Source organism: Colletotrichum scovillei (assembly GCF_011075155.1).
Source record: "Colletotrichum scovillei strain TJNH1 chromosome Unknown Contig00012, whole genome shotgun sequence".
In the NCBI taxonomy this organism is placed as follows: Eukaryota; Fungi; Ascomycota; class Sordariomycetes; order Glomerellales; family Glomerellaceae; genus Colletotrichum; species Colletotrichum scovillei.
In genome coordinates this window covers 581,756-601,549 of record NW_023336270.1, presented here as the reverse complement: position 1 = coordinate 601,549, position 19,794 = coordinate 581,756, and the positions used below count along the sequence as shown (strand labels likewise).

The 19,794-nt window shown below is 54.5% G+C and overlaps 4 protein-coding genes across 4 annotated transcripts; 2 read left to right on the top strand and 2 right to left on the bottom strand.

Annotated features, from left to right (window-relative positions):
* Positions 1–1,557: 1,557 nt before the first annotated feature.
* HER10_EVM0003072 (arid/bright DNA binding domain-containing protein) lies at positions 1,558–9,178 on the top strand. Its single transcript, XM_035472758.1, has one exon. It carries the CDS (start codon positions 5,577–5,579, stop codon positions 8,880–8,882), a length of 3,306 nt encoding a protein of 1,101 aa, XP_035326108.1. The 5' UTR covers positions 1,558–5,576; the 3' UTR covers positions 8,883–9,178.
* Positions 9,179–9,409: 231 nt separating this feature from the next.
* Positions 9,410–10,306, bottom strand: HER10_EVM0008981 (uncharacterized protein). The gene is made up of 2 exons (XM_035478486.1): positions 9,730–10,306; positions 9,410–9,596 (listed from the first exon to the last, which is right to left on the bottom strand). Exons 1-2 carry the CDS (start codon positions 10,078–10,080, stop codon positions 9,528–9,530), a joined length of 420 nt encoding a protein of 139 aa, XP_035326280.1. The 5' UTR covers positions 10,081–10,306; the 3' UTR covers positions 9,410–9,527.
* Positions 10,307–10,466: 160 nt separating this feature from the next.
* Positions 10,467–12,651, top strand: HER10_EVM0010048 (eIF3 subunit 6 N terminal domain-containing protein). Its single transcript, XM_035479518.1, has 2 exons — positions 10,467–11,089; positions 11,169–12,651. Exons 1-2 carry the CDS (start codon positions 10,691–10,693, stop codon positions 12,081–12,083), a joined length of 1,314 nt encoding a protein of 437 aa, XP_035326313.1. The 5' UTR covers positions 10,467–10,690; the 3' UTR covers positions 12,084–12,651.
* Positions 12,652–13,328: 677 nt separating this feature from the next.
* HER10_EVM0001355 (uncharacterized protein) lies at positions 13,329–19,563 on the bottom strand (the record flags this gene model as incomplete). Its single annotated transcript, XM_035471105.1, has 3 exons — positions 16,488–19,563; positions 15,977–16,440; positions 13,329–15,923 (listed from the first exon to the last, which is right to left on the bottom strand). Exons 1-3 carry the CDS (start codon positions 19,408–19,410, stop codon positions 13,329–13,331), a joined length of 5,982 nt encoding a protein of 1,993 aa, XP_035326048.1. The 5' UTR covers positions 19,411–19,563.
* Between the last annotated feature and the right edge of the window lie 231 nt (positions 19,564–19,794).

Here is a 19,794-nt window from a genome sequence, read left to right as displayed (position 1 = left end):
ACAAACAGGAAAGATAGCCGAGGAGGGTTCAAGCCATGGGAATCCAGGCAGATGAAGGTGCCCTCGCGCGGAGCAGCACATCCATTCCATGTTTGGCCGCAATGAGACAGGAAAAAGGGAACAAAAGGTTATTGAAAAATAGGTAGAGACGAGAAGAGGATCCGAAGCTACCATCCTCGATGAGCGGCGTGGCAGAGACAAGATGCGCCAGGCCGGGCCTAGCAGCCAACCACACAGCTACCTTACCAGACAGCCAGCGTGGCAAAGGCAAAGGCCAAAGGCCAAAGGGAAAGACGAAGCCGTGCGTTTAAACGGGGTTTAGATTGGATTGGATTGGACTGTGGGTTAAGGTAGAAAGGGCGCGAGATTGAGGGACAGCGGGGAAGAAAGGCCGGAGCAAGCGATGAGATGAGATGAGGCAGGAATTTGCATTTTGCTATTCGACAGGGCGTGCCTCTCGCAATAACGTAAATCGGAGAAAAAGGGGGCACACGTGGATATGCAGAGCTGGTCCTCAATTATTGCTGGATGGATGATCTTCTTGCTGTTGAACGTAAGGTAAGTGCCTGAACACAAGGTATTTATTTGTAGAGGCACACGCCCGACGTGAAGAAAGACGAGAAATCCGGTGGGATGATTGGGATGGCGTGAGCAAGGTGGATGATGGGAGGAGAGGGAAACAGACGGCCGAAAAGAAGCAGAAACCATTGACGGGTGCGTACAAGTGAAATACACCGACCATGTTTACTCAGTACCTTACTGACACGGTCTAAAAGAGGCGTCTATCAGAATGGGGGAGGACGGGAGGTGATGATGGCTGATTTCCGAGGCTTCCCTACCTAGGTAGGTAGGTGCCCCCTCCCTCCCCCCAAAGCCCGCCCCGACGTCAGCTCCATTCCCATAGAAAGCATGTAGCTGGGACGGCAGCCACGAAAGGTTTTTCTCTCCTCCCATTGCAATAAGGTAACAATTCAAATGGCCTGGTGTTTCCTGCTTTACCTTGCTGCTTATTTTACGGTACCTTAGGTAAGGAAGCAACTACGTTGATCACCCGTACCTGCTTCACCTGTTAGCCAAGTTCCCTCGGAAGGTAGGGTGGGCAGGTACCTTCCTCGCCTTTCAATCGGGTCACAAACGTTCCTTCCTCGTTCCCACCAGCACCCGCATGACACATGGGTGGCTGCAACTTCCTCAGCCCAACTTTGCTCCTTCTTTCCATGAAATACCTTAAACAAGAGACAATATGGCACGAAAGCGAAGGCAATGGGAGAGTCACCCGCCGGACGGAGTGAGTATTGAATCAAAGATCAGGAAGGCAGGAAGTGCGCAGCTCATCGGAGGGGTTACCTACCGTTTTGCGGCTGTCCGACACCGTCGAGCAGGGAAGGGCAGGCACTGTAAAGGTAATGGGTCCGAACTGGGAGGAGCGCAGGACCGACACCAGCACCAGTACCAGCACGGAGGTACATCCGCCATGTACTCTAATTCACATAAATCGCCCAACCTGCCCCCGTTCCCTTTCCTCCTCTTTTCTGACCTTTCCCTCACTTCTCTGCTGCTTTCCTTTCCTGCTGTTCGTCGTCGTTTTCAAAGTCATTGCGATTGTCTCTAGTCTGCGTTGTCGCTCTTTACGGGCCATTTACACCGGCGTCTGCTGATCTGGAAACGGTAGCCCCTCCCAAGGCCTCACCACCGTTTTCCCACCGTCGGGACCTTGTAAGTTCTACCAGCTGGACCCGAAAACAACCACAACGGAAAATTCGACCTCGAAAAAGGACGACCGTCACCAAAAAACCAAATTCGATGGAGTGAGGGAAATTCGGTCAAGCCTCGCTTTTGCCAGGAACACGTCGATTCAGCAGACGACGCTGAGGGCAGACTCCCTCCCACAAAGGGTCGAAACAGTCATGGCCTGTCTGCGGCCACTCGACGGACGGGGTCGACCAGGGTGCTTGGCCGTATCTGGACCGAGTGGGCGAGAATCTCCAACCCAGCGACCACCATGAATGGCCAGGCCTTCAGGCTTCATTCACTGCCGCAGCCTTCGTCCCTCTTCATGTTTGACCGGCAGGCAAAATCAATGACCCAAAAGTGGCCAAAAAAACCGGACAAGTTCGAGATCAATCGACCCAGGGAAAAAAAAGAACCCAAGCACCACTGCGACACAGCAACAGCAAACTATCGAGCGCAGGCACGAATAGAAAGCCTTCTAGGACCAGCCATGCGGGCCATGACCGTGACGGGGCCGGCACCGGGCCAGGCCAAACTGCGCCAGTCATGGGATCCCGCCAAAGAAATGACGAAACAGCCCTGAGAGCAGCCTGGACCCTACCGCTACAGCCTTCTGCTACTGCCACTGCCACTGCGACCTGCCTTACCGTGGTGCCGTGCCAGTAAAGAGACTCGAAACCTTCTGGCCCAGTCCATTTGCTATATGCCAATTCGGAGACCGCCGCAGATTTTCGACGCTTCAGTTACCATCATGTGTCTGCCGACGTGCCTACGAAAAGCAGGAATGAAAATCTCATTATGGGCTGTCCGAGAATCACTGGCGTCGATGTTGGGCGATTCTGACGGGGATGTGATGGCCGCTTCGAACTGAGCCATGTCACTGGGAAGCATGCATCTCTACCGCATTAGCTTCTTTGGGGCCCTCATTGGCGGGGCATCCTGCAGCAATTAACCATGGACAACGAACGACGGCGGCAGTCTCGAGATGCACCATTTATTACTCGAACGACGACGACAACCATGCGCGGCAATTCGTCTCCTTGACCTTTCTTCGACTTGTTTGCTTTCTTCAGTTTGTACATCATGCAGACTTCTGCGCCCCCGACCTTCCCCTACGATCTGCACAAGGCAAGGCCTTCCCCATTTACACTAGACGCCGTGTTCTTACACCCCTGCGGATGGTGATAGGGAAACGCACAACCAGGCGCAGTGATGGAGCGACGTGCGACGTACTACGGCTTGCTAAAGTTGGCTGCCGTGACGCTGGATCGAGTTGAGTCTGCCACATTGCGACTCCTTCGCTCACACACCTACACACCTATCTACATACTCGCCATCTTCCAACTACTCGATGTAGGTTTCGGATGTGGCATTGCTATTAGACGCTGGTATCGCCTCACGACATGAATTTCTTTCGCGAGGTAGCTCGTCGCCTTCTATCTTTGCACCGGGGCATCTGGCTGCCTGCTCTCTATTCACGCCTCTTTCGACTGACAAGCTTCTTCTGCTTTCATTTCTTTTCTGTACTCCTACGACCCGAGCAGACCACTTGGTCGGAGAAAATATATCCGTGGACAGCCACACCAACTTTTGAAGAATATGCACAGGACATACCAGAGCAAAACAACATTGCATAATCACCATATGGGCATTTTTTTACAAGCGGAACTCATGGCGCTCAAATTATTCTCTACGCTACCGTTGTTCTGGAGGCGGCACCAACCGTTGTCTGGAATATTTTTCAATGCCAAGAAGTCTTGGGATTGGGACATGCCACACAGGCAGAAAACAGTGACTTGTTTATCGGCCTTGTGAGCACGAGAAATATGTTGAAAAGAGACGGGAATTACAGGAAGGCACTCTAGGCTCGATCAAGGGAAATAAGAAGGAAGATCATACGACACTACCTCGGAACGATGGTCGGCACAGAGAGAGAAGGAGAGGGTCATCGTGACTGTGAACTCAAGATGGGGATGGACAAGCGCAGACGACTTAGGGAACACGGGCATCGGAATGCTCGTTGATACCTATCACGAGGAAGGAGGACGACTCGTCGATAACAACGGCGATAAACACCATTCCTCACATCCGGTACGAAGTGAGCAGCAATTCTGCCAGAGGTGAGCGGATGCGGTTTAGGTGACTTTTCGGAGGAAGAGGGAAGTAATACACAGACGTTACTTGGTGGACACCAATCTGGTAGTGTCTGCTAAGAGAGTGATGGGAGATATTAACAGCAGACACTGCTCTGGTATTAGGCTACTAACAAAAACATCTCATTGGCTCCTCGGTTCACTCCGGGCCCTGTGTTCCACCGAGTCCAAACAACGCTAGTCCGTAGACGGAAGGGAAGCGCGTCTGGGAACATTTACCTGGCGGTGGGCGGATGAAACCAATGGAGCAGCAGCACAGCCCCCCAAAGTCTCTGCTGATTTGTCGAGAGTTGGAAGAAGCAGGCAGGAGCAGGACTTGACTTGACAGACACGACACAGCCAGGAACCTAAGGACACACTCTCACTCGGTCGCGTCCAGTTCGAATGGGAAGCCAGCGCAGTTCCAGTTCACAGTTCACAGTTCATCGACCCTCCCTTCCAATTCTAATATCCACGACTCTCAGCCCGGCTCTCATCAGTGTTCCAAGCTGCAGCAGCCTTTGCCTCTGATTCGGGACGCCGTCGCCGCCAACAAAGCTGCTTTTGCTTTCTGTTGTCCATCGCTTTTGAGTAGCATTTGTTAGGTAAGACCAGGCACACCCTCTCTCTCTATCTTGTTCTTCTCTCAGCCTTTCTGTTGCATTGCTTGCTTGCTGCTGGTCGCTTGCCCACCCCATCGCCTTTTGCTTTGAGGCTTTCTTCTGATTCTGCTTTTCTGTTCTGGCCTGCCCCGACCCGAAGCTGTACTGCCTCCCTCCGCCGCCGCCCCGAAAGTCGTACCCTTTTTTTTTTTCTCTTCCCCTTCCCAATCCTCGCACCCCCATCCCGATCACCCCCGGGCCGCCGATAGAGTTGTAAGTGCTGTTTCCATCGTCTCGTGACCTCTATTCGATGCGATGATGTCTCCTTCTTGATGGTTGACACCCGTCGATGTGGTTGCTGATGCTTGTGGTTGCGCGAGTTCGCGATCCTGGGCACTGCAGGCTTCGCATCGGCTCTGCCTCTTTTTTGCCTTTTCCCCCCTTATCGCTGCTACCTTGCCTTGTGTTCCTTGCGCGCTTCCCAGCCCATATGTGGCTAGTCACTCGAGAATAATCTAAGCTTACAAGATGCCTCTTGTTCGCCTGTCTCGTGAGTCTGAGGATTGCCTGTTGGCTTGGATGTGTTGCGTTGCTCATTTCATGCTCCTCCTCTCTGCCTTGCCCAATTTTTTTTCCCACCCTCTATCTAGCCTCTCTCACTCACTCTTTCCCTTCCCTGTGCACCACAGCCTTCCCAGTCTCACTCCCCCAGAAGGTACGCCGCACAGCCAGCTGCCAGAGTCACCTTCCCAGCCGACTCAGACCCGACGACGTGAGGAAAGGACCGGCTGCCCCAAAACCGGCACAAGTCATGCCCAGCCCAGCCCAGCGCACTTCATCCCCCAAAAGCGGCTGGCTCCACTGCTGATTTCCCACACACCTGCGACTCGTCCGCTCGCTCGTTCCCCCCAGCACCACGCACCACGCACCACGTCCAATCCACCACACACAACCGCGACGCGCGACAAGTCTGCATCGCGACAAGCCGCTGCCGTGTCACTCCCCATCTCATCCATTTACTGCTCCATCTCAATGGCCCTTGGCTCATTTCGTCGCAGTCGCTAATTTTCCCCAGCAATCGCTCCATGGGTCGCGCCAGACGACCTCAACCATGAGCACCTGGATGAACGAAGCCGCGGTCCCCAACCATAATGGCAACGGCTTCCCACATATGAACGATCCTAACGCGGCCGGAGCCATGATGGATCCTTCCGCCTTCATGGGCAGTCCTGCCCATTTCAATCCCGCCCAGTTTGCCAATCCCCAACAGGCTCAGCAGGCACAGCAACAGCAGGTTCAGCAGCAGCAACAGCAGATGGCCGCCATGCAAAATGGCCAAATGCGCAACGCCTCTCCGTCATCCTTTCAGAATCCCGCCTATCAAACAAACCCCGTTATTCCATCGAAACGACCTCGTCCTCGCGAAGACAGCCTCGCCGGCTCACCGCGACAAAACCCTGGCATGTTGCCAACGTCGCGCTCCGAAACGCCTCAGACCTTTCCCGGCTACCAGCCCGGTATGCCCCAACAGGCGCAAGGTCAACCTTCGCCGTATCCCCATCTTCAAGCCAACGGCTCCGCGAACGCGACACCTTCACCCATCATGGCGAACCAGTTACGACCCGGAAGTGTGCCTCAGCGAGTTGCGACCGCGTCGCCACACCCCTTCTCCCCGGGTGCGCAACAATTTGCGCCTCAAGCGTCACCGAATCCATCCGAGCACAGCACCCCGCAACCGAACCACTTCATGCAACAAAACATGCCCAACATGCCTCAGGGCTACAATCCGAACTTCAACCCTTCACCTTCCCCCGCGCGGCCCTCCCCCAACCCGAATGCGATGGGGGGCTCTGGCATGATGCCTCAGCAGATGGGACAGATGCCTCAGCAAATGGGCCAAATGCCGAACCAGATGTTGCCCCCCAACATGCAACCGCGGAATGCCATGGAGCACCAACAAATGGCAGCTTACCAGGCGCGGCTTCAGAAACAATTGCAACAGGGAACGATGCAGGGAATGCAGAACATGCAGAATATGCAGAACATGCAAAATATGCAAAACATGCAAATGGCAGCTCAGATGCAGGCTCAAAATATGGCGCAAGGCCGTGGGATGATGCCGAAGCAGCCCATGCAAATGCCCAATGGCCAGATGCCCCCGGGCGGTATGAGGCCCCAACCCCAGCAGCGACAGATGCAGCCACGAACCGACCCGGAGCAGTTCATGAAGAGTCTCACTACTTTCATGACCGCTAAGGGTCAACAGCTGGACGCGAACCCAGTCATTGGCAACCGACCCGTCAATCTCTTGACATTATTCCAAGCTGTGCAGAGCAAGGGAGGTTACAAGCCTACAACTGCTGGTAATCAATGGCCTCATATTTCAAACAGTATTGGATTTCACCCAGGCCAGATTCCCCAGGCACCCCAGGTGTTGAAGGAGATATACGAAAGAAATCTACTTAGATTCGAGGAGGCCTGGGTTGCGCAGCAAAATCGACAACGCATGATAGTACAACAGCAGCAACAGCAGCAGCAACAGGGTATGCCTAACCAGCCAATGCCGCCAGGCGCCCAACCCCAAACAACACCCACAAAACAAATGTCTCCGCAAGGGCCGATGCCGCCTCAACAGCAGCAGCAAATGATGCAATCTGGGCAACCGCCAATGCCGCCGCAAGCTCAAACTCCCGTCAAGCAAGGGTCTTTTAGCGGCCAGCCTCCGTCTGTCAACGGCTTCCAAACGCCTCAGGCTCCGGGGCCACATACGCCTGCGAGCGCACAGCAAGGCCATGCCCGGAATAGCTTGTCTCGCAGCGTAGAACCGACGCCAGGCCACCCCCAAGGATTTCCAGCAGCTTCTCCCGCGTCTGTCAAAGGTGGGGGACTGCCCATGCCTGCTCCTCCAGGATTGGACCAGAACCCCATGGCAGCTTCGATCAAGCCCCGTATGCTGCGGCTGGCTCAAGAATCGGACGAATACACGCCCAGTGCTCGCCCCCTCGAGACCTATGGTGGTATCAATATTCGAGCTTTCGACCTGAAGGGCTTGGAGCTCCAGGGCTTGAAGCCAGATGTCCCACCCCCATACGAACTTGGATACGTGGATTTGCACGCTTTGACACGAAGTCTGGAGTCTGGAATTCACGGCGAAGTACGACTTGCTCTTGACACCCTCGCCGCTGTCACTTCTACGCAGCATCAGGCCCTGCACATCCACCTCAAGTACTGCGAAGAGCTCATCGAAGCTTTACTTGAATGTGCCGAGGACCAGTTGGACTTGCTTGTCGAAAACACCGAGGAGGCCTCGTCAGACATTCAATTGACTCCCTACGAGGACGTGGCTCGTGCTTGTTGGACCGACAAGATGGGTGTGAAGGAGCTGCCCAAGTTTGGAACCCCCGAGTACGAACTTGACCGTGCTGTTGACCGGTTCTCTTGCGTCATCACCATCTTGCGCAACCTTTCCTTCCCTGAAGCTTCCAACGAAAACCATCTGGTTCTCGGCGACGAGCTGGTCATCAAGTTCCTCTGCGCTGTGATCAGATATCTCGGCACGAGAACCATGTTGTTCCGGACAAACGCAAACACTCTCGAGTTCATGAAAGACGCCATTATTCTACTGTCTAATATCGCCGGCGCAGTCGAAATTCCCGGCCGCGAGCAAGCGCTGTGTTTATTGCATTTTTTGCTCTCTTTTGCACCAGCACCTGGACCGTCTGTGGTAGACAACAAGCTCTACTTCCCACCTTACCAGCCTGGAGTCCATACATACACTTTCCATGCCGTCGATGCATTGGCTAGGTTCCTGGCTCGCGACGAACCGAACAGAACGCACTACAAGACCCTCTTTGCTATGGAAGCCAATAGCAGCCCACCATACGACCTATTGACGCGCTCGTTTGCTCTGGCCACCACGGTTATTCCCATTCAGTCACCAGAATCTATCGTGGCACACATCGAGGCTCCCGAGAAGTTCTTCAGGTTGGTCGAAGATCGGAAGCCTTGGCTCATGCAGGGTCTGTTGGCTACAGACATCATCGCATCTCTCGCACCCGGTTATGAGACAGGAATCGCTAAATCATGGCTATCCAGTGGCAATGGCTTTGCTCAATCCCTCTATCACTTTGTGCAAGTGCTTGGAGCTCAATTCGAGCAACCATGGCAAACGCGGAGTGGTCAAGGGGACCCTGCAGGTCGAGACACGGGCTTGGTCTATATTGCGACGTCTGGCATCTCAACCCTTCGGAGATTAGCAGAGAAGGCACGGGATCCCAATGACCCTAACTCTTTAGTCCCCGCGGACTCGTTACCATCGGAAGAAAGCCTCTTCAAGATGATGATGATGCGATCCCCCGAATGGACAAAAGATGGGGTGATGAGGAATCTTGCGGCCTACGCCTCGCTAGAGTCGTAGGCATTGTCATGGCTTCTCATGTATGGATTGAAACAAAAGATTGGAGAAAATCAAGCTCGGTGCAGGTCTTTCCACCAGATGGGTCTGATGGGCCGAAGACAAGACCGAAGTTCGGGACCTGAGCCGAACGAGGCGTTTAGATGTATATGGCACGTCTTTGTATAAGAGTTGTAACCAAAAAAGACTTTTGGCGTGTTGACGGGAGTTTACTGGGAGCATGGAGCGAGGCTACTTGGTCAAAGGGCCGTCTTTCATAGGTGTATATATAACGCGGAAATGCAAGAATACCTCACGGACCATATCCAATCACGACTGGTATTCATGATGTGATAAGTAGCGATCTTGAGCTTGTGCGAAGAGTTTAAGGATTCGAGTACTGAGGTGATGGTCGGAATTTACTCATCACACTGTCTCAGCTGTAAGACGTGGAGGAGTCTTTGGTCAAGTATTGCTCTCTATGGAGCTAATAGTACATCGCCATATGTCTAAGTCAATGGCGCAGTATCGTACCAAACTTTTCAATCCATGCCCTCAGCATAGAGCACCAGCCAATTGACCGTCTTTGCTCCTATTGGTATGATACAATTTCTGATTTTACAACTCGGCCTCGCCGGGGACCGAACCGCACACCGCATTGCCCGAAATCTATACCGTCTTTGCAGGGTTCCCCAACGCGGTGGTCAGCCACTCCTTGACCTTTTCGACGTGGAAGCCCTAACGATGTTGTTAGAATTTGACTCAGTACGGTAGAGAGACTCCGGAGAATTGGGCTTGGGAGAAATGAATGGATTCCGTTTCTCTCCCATACCAGTTCTATGGTTGCGAGAAGAAAGGAGCTCCAACGTACCTTGACCTGAACGTGTCCTGTGATGGGGTTCAGCTTGACCTCCGCCTCGGCGAAGCCAGCCTCGCGGGCGAGGTCCTGTGCAAACGCCTTCTTGTTTCCCTCAATCTTCTTGACAATGGTGAATTTGGACGAGCCGGCGGCCTTTGTGCGCGCGTAGACGGGGAATTGGTTCGAGGGGGTGAGGCTGACGATGTATGGTCTCGCTGTGGTCTTTGGTGAGCTCGTCGTCGTTGTCTCGGCGGCGGTTGTGGAGGAGAAGCGTATTGAGGGGAGGAAGGCGGGTGTTCTCGAGGTAAGGAGGGAGGTGAGCTGGGGCCGGGCGAGGGCGGCGCTCCTGACTGCTGAGCACATTTTGAAGTATGTGGTTCGGATGCTTAAGCCGATGGGTATCGTTTCGAGGCACAGAGACGGCGAGGATTCGTTTGAGCAGGGCTCTGTTGGGCGTTTGGCTGGATCTTTAGTTGGGATGGAGAGCTAGTACAGAGGTTTCTGGTCGTGAAGGGATTCGCGCCGGTTGAAGCTCGGATCAATTGGGAGCGTGTCGAGGGACCGTGCACTTGACGTTGAATTCACCGACAACACCCCACAGTTTTCCAGAGGTGCAGACGTTCTTAGGTAAGCTACCCATGGGCCACCAAGGTACAACAAAGCTGTCCTTCCAGTGGTTCAGGCGTTAGGCGGGAGCGGCAAAACCACGGCACAAAGCCCCCCACCAAACCTGCCCTTTGGCGAAAATGCCCAAAACTCTTTCTGCCCCTCAGCGGAAGGAAAAGATTGAGCAAAAGACGATCGCGCAGACCCCGAACCGGACGGCCGACGACACCACACCCCCCTCCCTCCTCCTCCCCTCAGGCGACGACTCCATACCTCGATTTTTACGATCCGGTATTTTCCAACATTGCCGTCCTCCGACCGACAACACTTAAACTCATCCACCACCCGAAAATACACCTCGCCCATCATGGAGGATGTCTATGCCGCCCTCGGCGAGGAGAGCATCCTGCCCAAGCTCGCGTCGCAGCTGTCCCGCCACCTCGTCTTCCCGCTGATCGAGTTCGAGGCCGGCCGTGCCGAGGAGAAGGGCGACGATGCTGGTGCCCGCAAGATTCTTGCCGGCAAGATCAAGCTGCTCGAGGATACCAACATGGCCGACTACGTCGCCCAGCTGTACCAGGACCTCAACGGCGGTGCTGAGGCGCCTGCCGAGTACGCCAAGAAGCGCAACGAGGTTATCGCGCAGCTTGAGAAGTATGAGCAGGACACGGCCAAGATTTCGGAGCTGTTGACTCGCGAGGACGTCGTTGGCGCCCTGCGCAGCGACAAGGTTGCCAACTTGGAGTTCTTGAAGAAGGATCACGATGTGAGTGGCCTTGTGTCCCTACTAGCTTCGGAGATGTGGTACACGGGCGCGTATGCTGACTGTAATGCTACCAAAATAGGTCACCATCGAGATGGTCAACGCCCTGTACGAGTTTGGCCAGTTCCAGTTCCGCTGCGGCAACTACGGTGCCGCTGCCGAGCTGCTGTACCAGTTCCGTGTCCTGTCCACCGACAACGACCGCGTCGCCTCTGCCACCTGGGGTAAGCTCGCCTCCGAGATCCTCACCACCAACTGGGACTCCGCCGTCGAGGAGATTATGAAGGTCAAGGAGAGCATCGACAGCAAGCTCTTCAACAACCCCCGCGCGCAGCTCGACCACCGCACCATGCTGGTCCACTGGGCCCTCTTCCCCCTCTTCAACCACGAGGCCGCCCGCGAGCCCATCCTGGACCTCTTCTTCTCCGCCGCCTACATCAACACCATCCAGACCGCCTGCCCGTGGGTCCTGCGCTATCTCATCGCCGCTGTCATCACCGGCCGCTCCCGCTCCCGCAACTCCTCCCTGCAGGCCAAGCAGATGAAGGACATCATCCGCTACGTCCGCCAGGAGGCCTACGAGTACGCCGACCCCGTCACCGAGTTCGTCTCGGCCCTGTACGTCGCCCACGACTTCAACGCCGCCCGCGAGGCCCTCCGCAAGGCCGAGGAGGTCTGCCGCGCCGACTTCTTCCTCATGTCGTCGTCCGACGCTTTCGTCGACGCCGCGCGCCACCTCATCTGCGAGAGCTACTGCAAGATCTTCTCCCGCATGAACATCCGCGACCTCTCCGCCAAGCTCGGCCTCAACCCGGACGACGGCGAGAAGTGGATCGTCAACCTCATCCGCGAGACCCGCCTCGACGCAAAGATTGACAGCCAGGAGGGCACCGTCATCATGAACCACCCGCCCAACAACGTCTACCAGCAGGTCATTGAGAAGACAAAGGGCGGCTTCTTCCGCACGCAGGTGCTCACCGCCGCCGTCTCCAAGTAGGATTTGGCTTCCCCGACGGAGCGGCGCCAGCACCAGTATGAGCAGAAGCAGAAGCTACAGCAGATGCTTTGGGATTATTGAGGATGGGCAAGCAATGAAGAAGAACGCTAGCTTTTAATGGCCACACACGAATCACACATGATTTCAAGACGATTACCGTACAAAAAAAGATGGGAAATTGTTTTTTGGTGATCCAAAAAGAAGAAGGGGGAGAAAACCCGGGGTTTTCTTTTTTTTTTTTACAATGACACGATAGAACCTACACCGCCAGATCCACGACACTAGAGGGATATCTCACCTCTCTGAGGGACGAGGATTCCTTCTGGGGACGAGATTTGGTGGAAAGGGGCGTTTGACGTGGGCGGATTTCGGAAAACAAAGAATCGAGGATCCTGGTCATATCACACACCACACATACATTACACACACTACACACACACGCAGACATCCCCGAGGCTTCTTTTTGCATTGGCACGGCGTTCAGGGCAAAAACGGGGAGGAGATCTTCCCCCCCTTCCCAAAAGGGCTAAGTGAAGGGTGGAAGTCGAGAGGGGTGAAGGACGGGGGCTTAAAGAAGAAGCGGAAAGAGGCAGAAAGAGAGAAAGCCTAGAGGGGGGATGAAAGTAGATTCACCGCACTTATTGAAATGTTATCAGTTTGAAAAATATTGCTTTACGTGAAATGGTGATGTGTCGAGTGAAACGGAGACTGGCTGTCCTTGCATTTTCTTGGCTTGGTCCATTGAAGATGGATGTAGTAGAGAAAACCGTACTGTCTCATTGACTGCTGGAGGGCGTCAGTATAACCATGACCGTCTCTCATCGAGCCTCCGTCTCCCCTTTTTCTCCAACTTCCCCTTCATCCTGCAACTTTTCATAAGCAGATAGATGTAAGGGGCATTGGGTCGGTCGGACAGAATCCTAATGCGTTTTTCCCCCCTTAGGACAATACCCATATATATATGAAGACGCCATATAGCAGTTGATGGGATACATGAGGCCATCTTCCCCTTGAGATCTAGCCTTCCATTTTTCACACCTCCCAAAGCAAGACACTGATAGTTCACCTAACCCAGAACCTATACAGACACCCTTCCGCAAATGCGACACCATACGTCAAACGCAGCGAAAGGACAGGCGATACATCATAGGACGATACGGAAAGATGAATGTTCGTTTCATAAGACGTTTCTTCATAACGATAATCTAACTTCCTTCTTCTCTGAACCCACACGCAGAGACATCTTCAAATGCTTCGAAGACTCTGTCCCGCCCCGTCCTCGCGACCAGCCATGAAAACCCGCCCCTTGAGCTCCTCAACAACACTATCACGCATCCACCACTCCTGATTCTTCTCCCCTTCCGCACCTCCACCGCCACTATTGCCGCCAGCCTTGGCAGCCTTGCCCTTGGCCCAGGCGCCCCCATCAAGCTGCGCCCGTCGATCCGCCCACTCAAACAGCATCTTCAACCCCAGAAGCCTCTCCCGCGAGGACCCGTCCATGCTCCGCTCCAGCACGAGACGAGCGTCCACCGCAGACCCCGAGGTCTCGCTAGCAGCGCCCTCGGAGCTGGTGCTACGGTCCAGAACGGTGGCGCGTTCGGCGTACGTTAGGTCGCGGAGGGCATCGAGGCCAAAGATCCATTCGATCGGATCACGTGTGCCGTTGTCGGTTACGTCGGCTAACGCGTCTCGTCCGAGGGCGCGGAGCGTAGAGGTGAAGGGTGCTTCTTGTGCGGGACGCCGGCGAAGGTAGAGGCTCTGATTCTGCTTAAAGGCGTCGACGAGCGAAGGGTTCTTTTCAAAATCGATTTCGAGGTCCCAGAAGGCTGGGCCAGCGTCGGTACGGATACTGGCAATGTCGGCCAGAGGAGGCAGAAGACAGGGCGTGTTGCGGACGACGGCGACATCTTCTGCGCCGTGGTCTCCGTTCATTTTCCTGCGGATCTCGATCGGTGCCGTTATCGGTTGGCCCGTCGCGACGTCCTTTGCGACGAGGCAGCGAGGGTCGGTGGCCAGGACCCAAAAGTGGCGGAAGGCTTGGAGGTGAGAGCGGTTGTCCATAACTGAGGTGGGAAAGATGGGATAAAACGCAATGAGCAAACTGGCGATGGCCATGTTACTCGTGCCAAAGGTGGCTGTTCCACATCCGAGGAAGAGAGACCCAATGGCGAGATGTGCGGCCAAGTGCGAGCCGTAAGGGGTATCTGGATCGTCACGGCCATGCAGTAGACGAAGACGACGTAGCACGACAAGATCACCGGTGCCTGCCATGACAATGGCGGCGGAAAGCGCGAGAACGTCTTGGCACATCCGCGCGTTGGACCGGGCGAGCTCTTCGTCGTACATGGGATAGTCATGTGGAGGTGGCCGTGGCGTGGCAGGTATCCGAGATATACGGATAAACTGGTCGAGATAGTGTATCAAGAGGTCTCGCACCCTCGCTGACGCGCTGCCCGCATAACGCAGCGCGATAGAGAAGCAGATTCCAGTAACGATGCTGAAGAATGGTAGGTCTGTACTCTTCAGCTTAGTGGTGTTGACCAACTTATACCGGGCACGGTACGCCTTGGGAAGGCTCTCCAAGATCCATTCGAACTTTGGTTCGATCTCGTTCCACATGATTAGGTTCTTTGCAACGGTACGCAGCAGCAGGATATCCGGCCGGATGTAGTCGAACTGAACAATGGACTCCGGTACGTCAATCTTCCTGGCTACAATATGGTCCTCTGACTTCATGAAAATCAGAGCGAGTGCCATGACTGCGCCAGCTGCTGCTCGGTCAAGAACATGTACCATTTCGACCTTCTTTGTGGCCGTGGCAATCGTGATGAGGCTTTCGGTCAGCCTCAAGTCGTGAAGCCCACGGAGGTCGTTGCCTTTGCCGAGATTGATGAGGCCAAGGGAGAATCCGGCGGCGAGCCGGTAACACTCGCTCCGAAGGGGCTCGTCTTCGTCTTCCTCATCCATATGCTCGATTTCAGACATCATGATCTCACTCATGCGTCTGTGTTGACTGTTACAATAGAGGAGACCAATGCCCATGATACCCGTAGTCTGCGTCAACGGGGACAAGTTCAGCTCCGCAGCACCCCTAGGAAGCATGCGAGTAACATGAACAGAGAGCAGACGTGTGATGAGTGAGTCCATGGTACCCATATAAGACGCAGCGAGCCCCAACAACAGACCGACTGAAGTCATGGTGTGCTTCGGAGTGAGGTACTTGAAAGCAACCCATTTCGCAATATCCTTGAGGTGTCCGTTTAGGCCCAAAGCAAGCAGAAAGCCTGCGTGTCGATTGCTCAGATCGTGGCCAGGCTTATTGTACAAGATCCAAGAGGTGTCGATACCTTTGGCCTCTGGAGAAATGGCAAGTCCGGCCGCCACGCCCTGGTGGAAGAACCCCCAGCAGACCTTTTCTTCCGTGAAAAGTGCCTTGTCGACACCGACGGTGACATTTGTTGGACGAACGACGCAATTCAGGTTGAACCCGGCTACGTGGAACTTTTGCGTCAACAGCGGGTATCGTAAGCTGTAATACAAGAGCGCTCGGCCAGCAGGGATGGCCAGAGTGCCCGTGGCAATTCTGGATACAAGTTCCTTTTGTCTTTCGAGGTATTCGCTCTCTGACCACGCTGCATCGGCTTCCAGACGAACAACACGAGCTCTGTGAGTGGAGAGGAGATTCTGGGCTTCGTTGAGGCGACGGTCCTCTTTGAATAATGCTCGTATGACGGCCTGTCGCTCGGTTCCCTGCCCTTCGTCGTAACCGTTATTATTGTACTCGTCGACGCTGTGGCAAATAGTCCGGTAGTCCCATGACGCATTATGCGTGGGTGTCTATGGCTTGTTAGTACAGAGTATCAGGGAGGCTGGTATCAAAGAATACGGACAAGAATGTTGGCGCCGCTCTTCTGCAATTTCTTGATTGGCGCCAGAACCATGCTGATATCGCCACGGTTAACAAGCTCCAACAGATCCTTGGGCCATGAGGCGGGTGGTCGGGCTTGACATCTGGCAATCGAGTCTTTGAGCGGCGCAAGCACAGCCTCTGGAAGGGTCTCAAGCACCTGACTGCTGATGCCTGCCGAGTGCATTGCTTCGACCATGTTAGCGGCGCTGCTCTTGGGTGTAAGCTTCTCGAAAAGCCGCTTGAACATGAGCGTTCTTGGTGTGATAGAAGCCCATCTGGAATCCTTGAGGTGCTCTTGATCAGCCTTCAAGTTTTGAGAGTGATAAAGATTCGCTAAGGTAAGGAATGGGTGGTATTGGCCGGCGGCAAGACATGTCTGTATCCAGTGGAAGATGTCAAAGTCAACGCCCGACGGTTGCGTAAGAGGTACTTCAAGGCGGAGTTCTGTTCCTGTCAGTATCTCTCCATGTTTTCTAAGACGAATTACTGACCTGTATCGTAGCGAGACTCCAATTCCTCCTGAATTCCAAGCTCGTACACTGCGACAAAGTCGTGCCATCCCAGCCAACGGGCGATTTGACACATGACCACCCGGAGTGGCGCCGTACCCGGAGAAGCATATTCAGGTGTCATGATCTCCAACTTTTGTTCCTCAAGTAGGAGATGAAGAGCCACGAATACGTTCCAGGCGGCATTGCCACGGTTCTCTGCACTTCGTTGCTGTCCGGTTGGAAGGTATCCATTGGCGCCGACAGCCTTCTCGCCAAGCGGAGATGCCAAGTAGCCCTTGGCGTATTGAATGTGAGTCGACATGAACTTGGTATCTCTAAGACCAGGATTGGGTGAACTGGAGAAATCGTCGCTGCCATCCTCCTCGAGGGTCCAGTCCCAGCCTCTTGTTTGCTGCCAGCTCGGGCAGCCTAGGGCATTGGGGGTTTCGTATAAATGTAAAGTGTTCCAGTCCTCGACGTCCTGTATTGACCCGAATGAGCCAGACTGTGGTCGCCGTTTGCCTCTTGACGGCTTTGTGAGGGATTCTTGTGTGGTGCTGGCCTTGCCCAGCGCGAGATAGATGGCTAGAAGCTGAATGACCAGGGCTGACCACTCGGCATCGGCGACTTCAATCTCTTCGCTCTTCAACCATATCATGATATGCCACCAGCCAGGAAACATCTTCTCAGCGTGAGAAGCGGGAAGAATGCTCCGGCAGGCGTCGAGCACTTTCCGCACCTGGTGATTGCGAGGCTGAAGCTGAATTTGGATCTGATGGTGCCTGCCATCACTATCAACCATGTCGACGATACCCCTTGCTTTCGAGTATTTCAGCGCTCCGACATTTCCGTTCGCAACCTCAATGTTTTCAGACTTGCGATGTCGGACATCTCTGTCGACAACTCGGCCGCGGTAATGCAAGCTCCTCACATTCTCCAGCGACATTGGAGGAAGGTTGATGGGTGTAATTTGACTCCACGGCGCCTGTATGCTGAGCTCCCTACGCCCCTCATGCCCTTCAGATAGAATGAGTATAACCGATATGTCGCCGTCAGTCACTTTGCAAGAGTCCACAACATGATGGGCCCGCCGAAGAGCGCCACAAGCTAGTCTTACGGGATCTTCTGACGAGGTGGAGCTTTTACCAGGCTTCGGTGGAACAAGGAAACGCGGCCCTCGTTGAAGGTCGATCGTAAGGAGCTGCAACCTCTTGTCGAGGGAATCTTGGATCCCTATGAGCAGCTCACCGCGGAGGGGATCGTCTACGGCGAATTGTGGTGCTGTCAAGATGAAGACCTTGCAATGCTCACGAGCAGGCTGCTTGGACAAGGAATACCGCACGTTAGAATTATCCAGAGAAATAGACTGGATCTTTGTAAACATCATTTCCTGAGACAGACCATCGAAAACATGGTCGTCAAGGCCCATGTTATGGAAACCCTCAAAGTCACCGCCGGCTCGAAGTTCTTCCAATACACCATCGATGGGAGCCTCGAGCAGGCTGCCAAGACTTGGATGAATGGTCTGATTGTGGTTGAAGGAGCTGTAGCCACCACTAAGTCTAGGCCCTTGACTACCGTAAGACTCGATTCGTTTAGATCCGCCGTGTGCCGGGCCAGCTAAGGGCTGCTCGGAGAAGACTGAGCGTTCTTGAGAAGCAGAGAGATCAGCTCGAGCCAGCATCGAACTCACTCGCCGTGATTGCCTCCGGTTGGCACCGGATTCCTTGTCCAAATCAAACGAAGAGACCAGGTCCAGCGGCTTCTCCACTCTTTCCGATTTTTCGATTTTTTCACTCTTTCTGGATCGCTTCCCCGGCAAGGGTGCACCAAAGCTCTCCCGAAAGTTTGTCTGAACTGGCGTCGAGGCACCGCTGGCGGCGAAATGCGGCTGCATGGAGCTACGGCGACGCTCTGCCCTGCTCTTGTCCTTCTTAAGGCGGCCGATGAAGGGGTCCTCGTTCTTGACATATGTCACTCTCCACACTGCGTATGTGCTTGCTTCGCGATTGATGGTGACAGCGAGAATCAGTGGCTCGGCATTCTTGGTGTTGGGTGCACCGGGATGCTTGATTTCCTCCATGTGCAATATTTCCTCTGCGGGATCCAGAAAGCATGGTGCTTTTGCTGTACTTTTCCTCCTCTTCTCTCGGGCGGCACCGTCTGGACGTGCAACAATGAGCCCCAGCTCTTGCAAGGGATCCAACAGGCACACCAGGCGGGGCCAATGCGAGTCTGGTTGTTCCAATGGACCCTCCCACATGTTTCCGAGTGTCGAGCTTAGTCTCAAGGGTAGTGACTTGGGCTTGTTCAGGCCCTCCACGGAGAACACGGTATGTTGTGAGCTTCGAGGGGAAGTGACGGTGATTTGCGAGGAGACGAAGGAGTTGGGCGGCACTTTCGGAAACTTGAGGGAGACGGGCGCGGTAGCATCTCCTCGTTGCTTGCGCTGGATGATGACACCTTGGGGTGCGGCGCAGGCGGCCTCGACTTCGAAGGGCATATGGACAACATGGCTCGTGCCGGAGAGGAAGTAGACGTGTGCTTGCGTGCGTAGAAAGACGACTAATGCTCGGGATAGTCGACGGGGTTCGGTCGAAGTATCTGGAGACTTGCTCTTCGGAGTTTGATGCGGCGTCTTCTTACTGTAGTCGGACGTGGGAAAGGAAGCGAGCAAGGCCTGGGTGACGGGCTCTTTTTCCAGATCGAATTTGTAGGATTTGCGAAAGACGCCCCCGCGACTCCAAACGACGCAGTTCTTGGTGACCAGTAGCTCATCTTCGACCTCGGTGGTATCTTCGTATTCGTTATGATCGGGATCGGTTGATATCTCCCATGCGTAGGTCGACGGCGGGGCATCTTCGTGAGCTGTGTGTTGAAGGCCGCTAGGCTGGTGCAGGCCCAGAGACTTGATAGACGCCATTGCGATCCCCCATGTGAGTTGTTAGGGGGTCTTGTCAGAGCAGTCCGAGGGGTGCAGTATTTGAAAGGGGCGGGTTGGCCATCACAGCCTCGGCAGCCGTTGTGACGTTCCCTTTGTTGGAAGTTCGAGACGGCGGCAATTAGTTGGTGATGGTGGTGATACTTCCACTCTTTTTTTGTTGGAGTCGCGTCCCAGCAACCCAAGAACGCGAATCAAAGCTTCCAGCACTACAGCCAGCGACACAGGTCCAACGGGCAGGCTCAATCCACTATAGTTTGGGTTGACGGGTGGGGGAGGGGCATCACTACAGAGGTGCCTACGCGATTGGCGGACAGCTCACCAGGGGCCCACCCAGGTACCTAGGTACTGTGCCTTTCGTCAGGA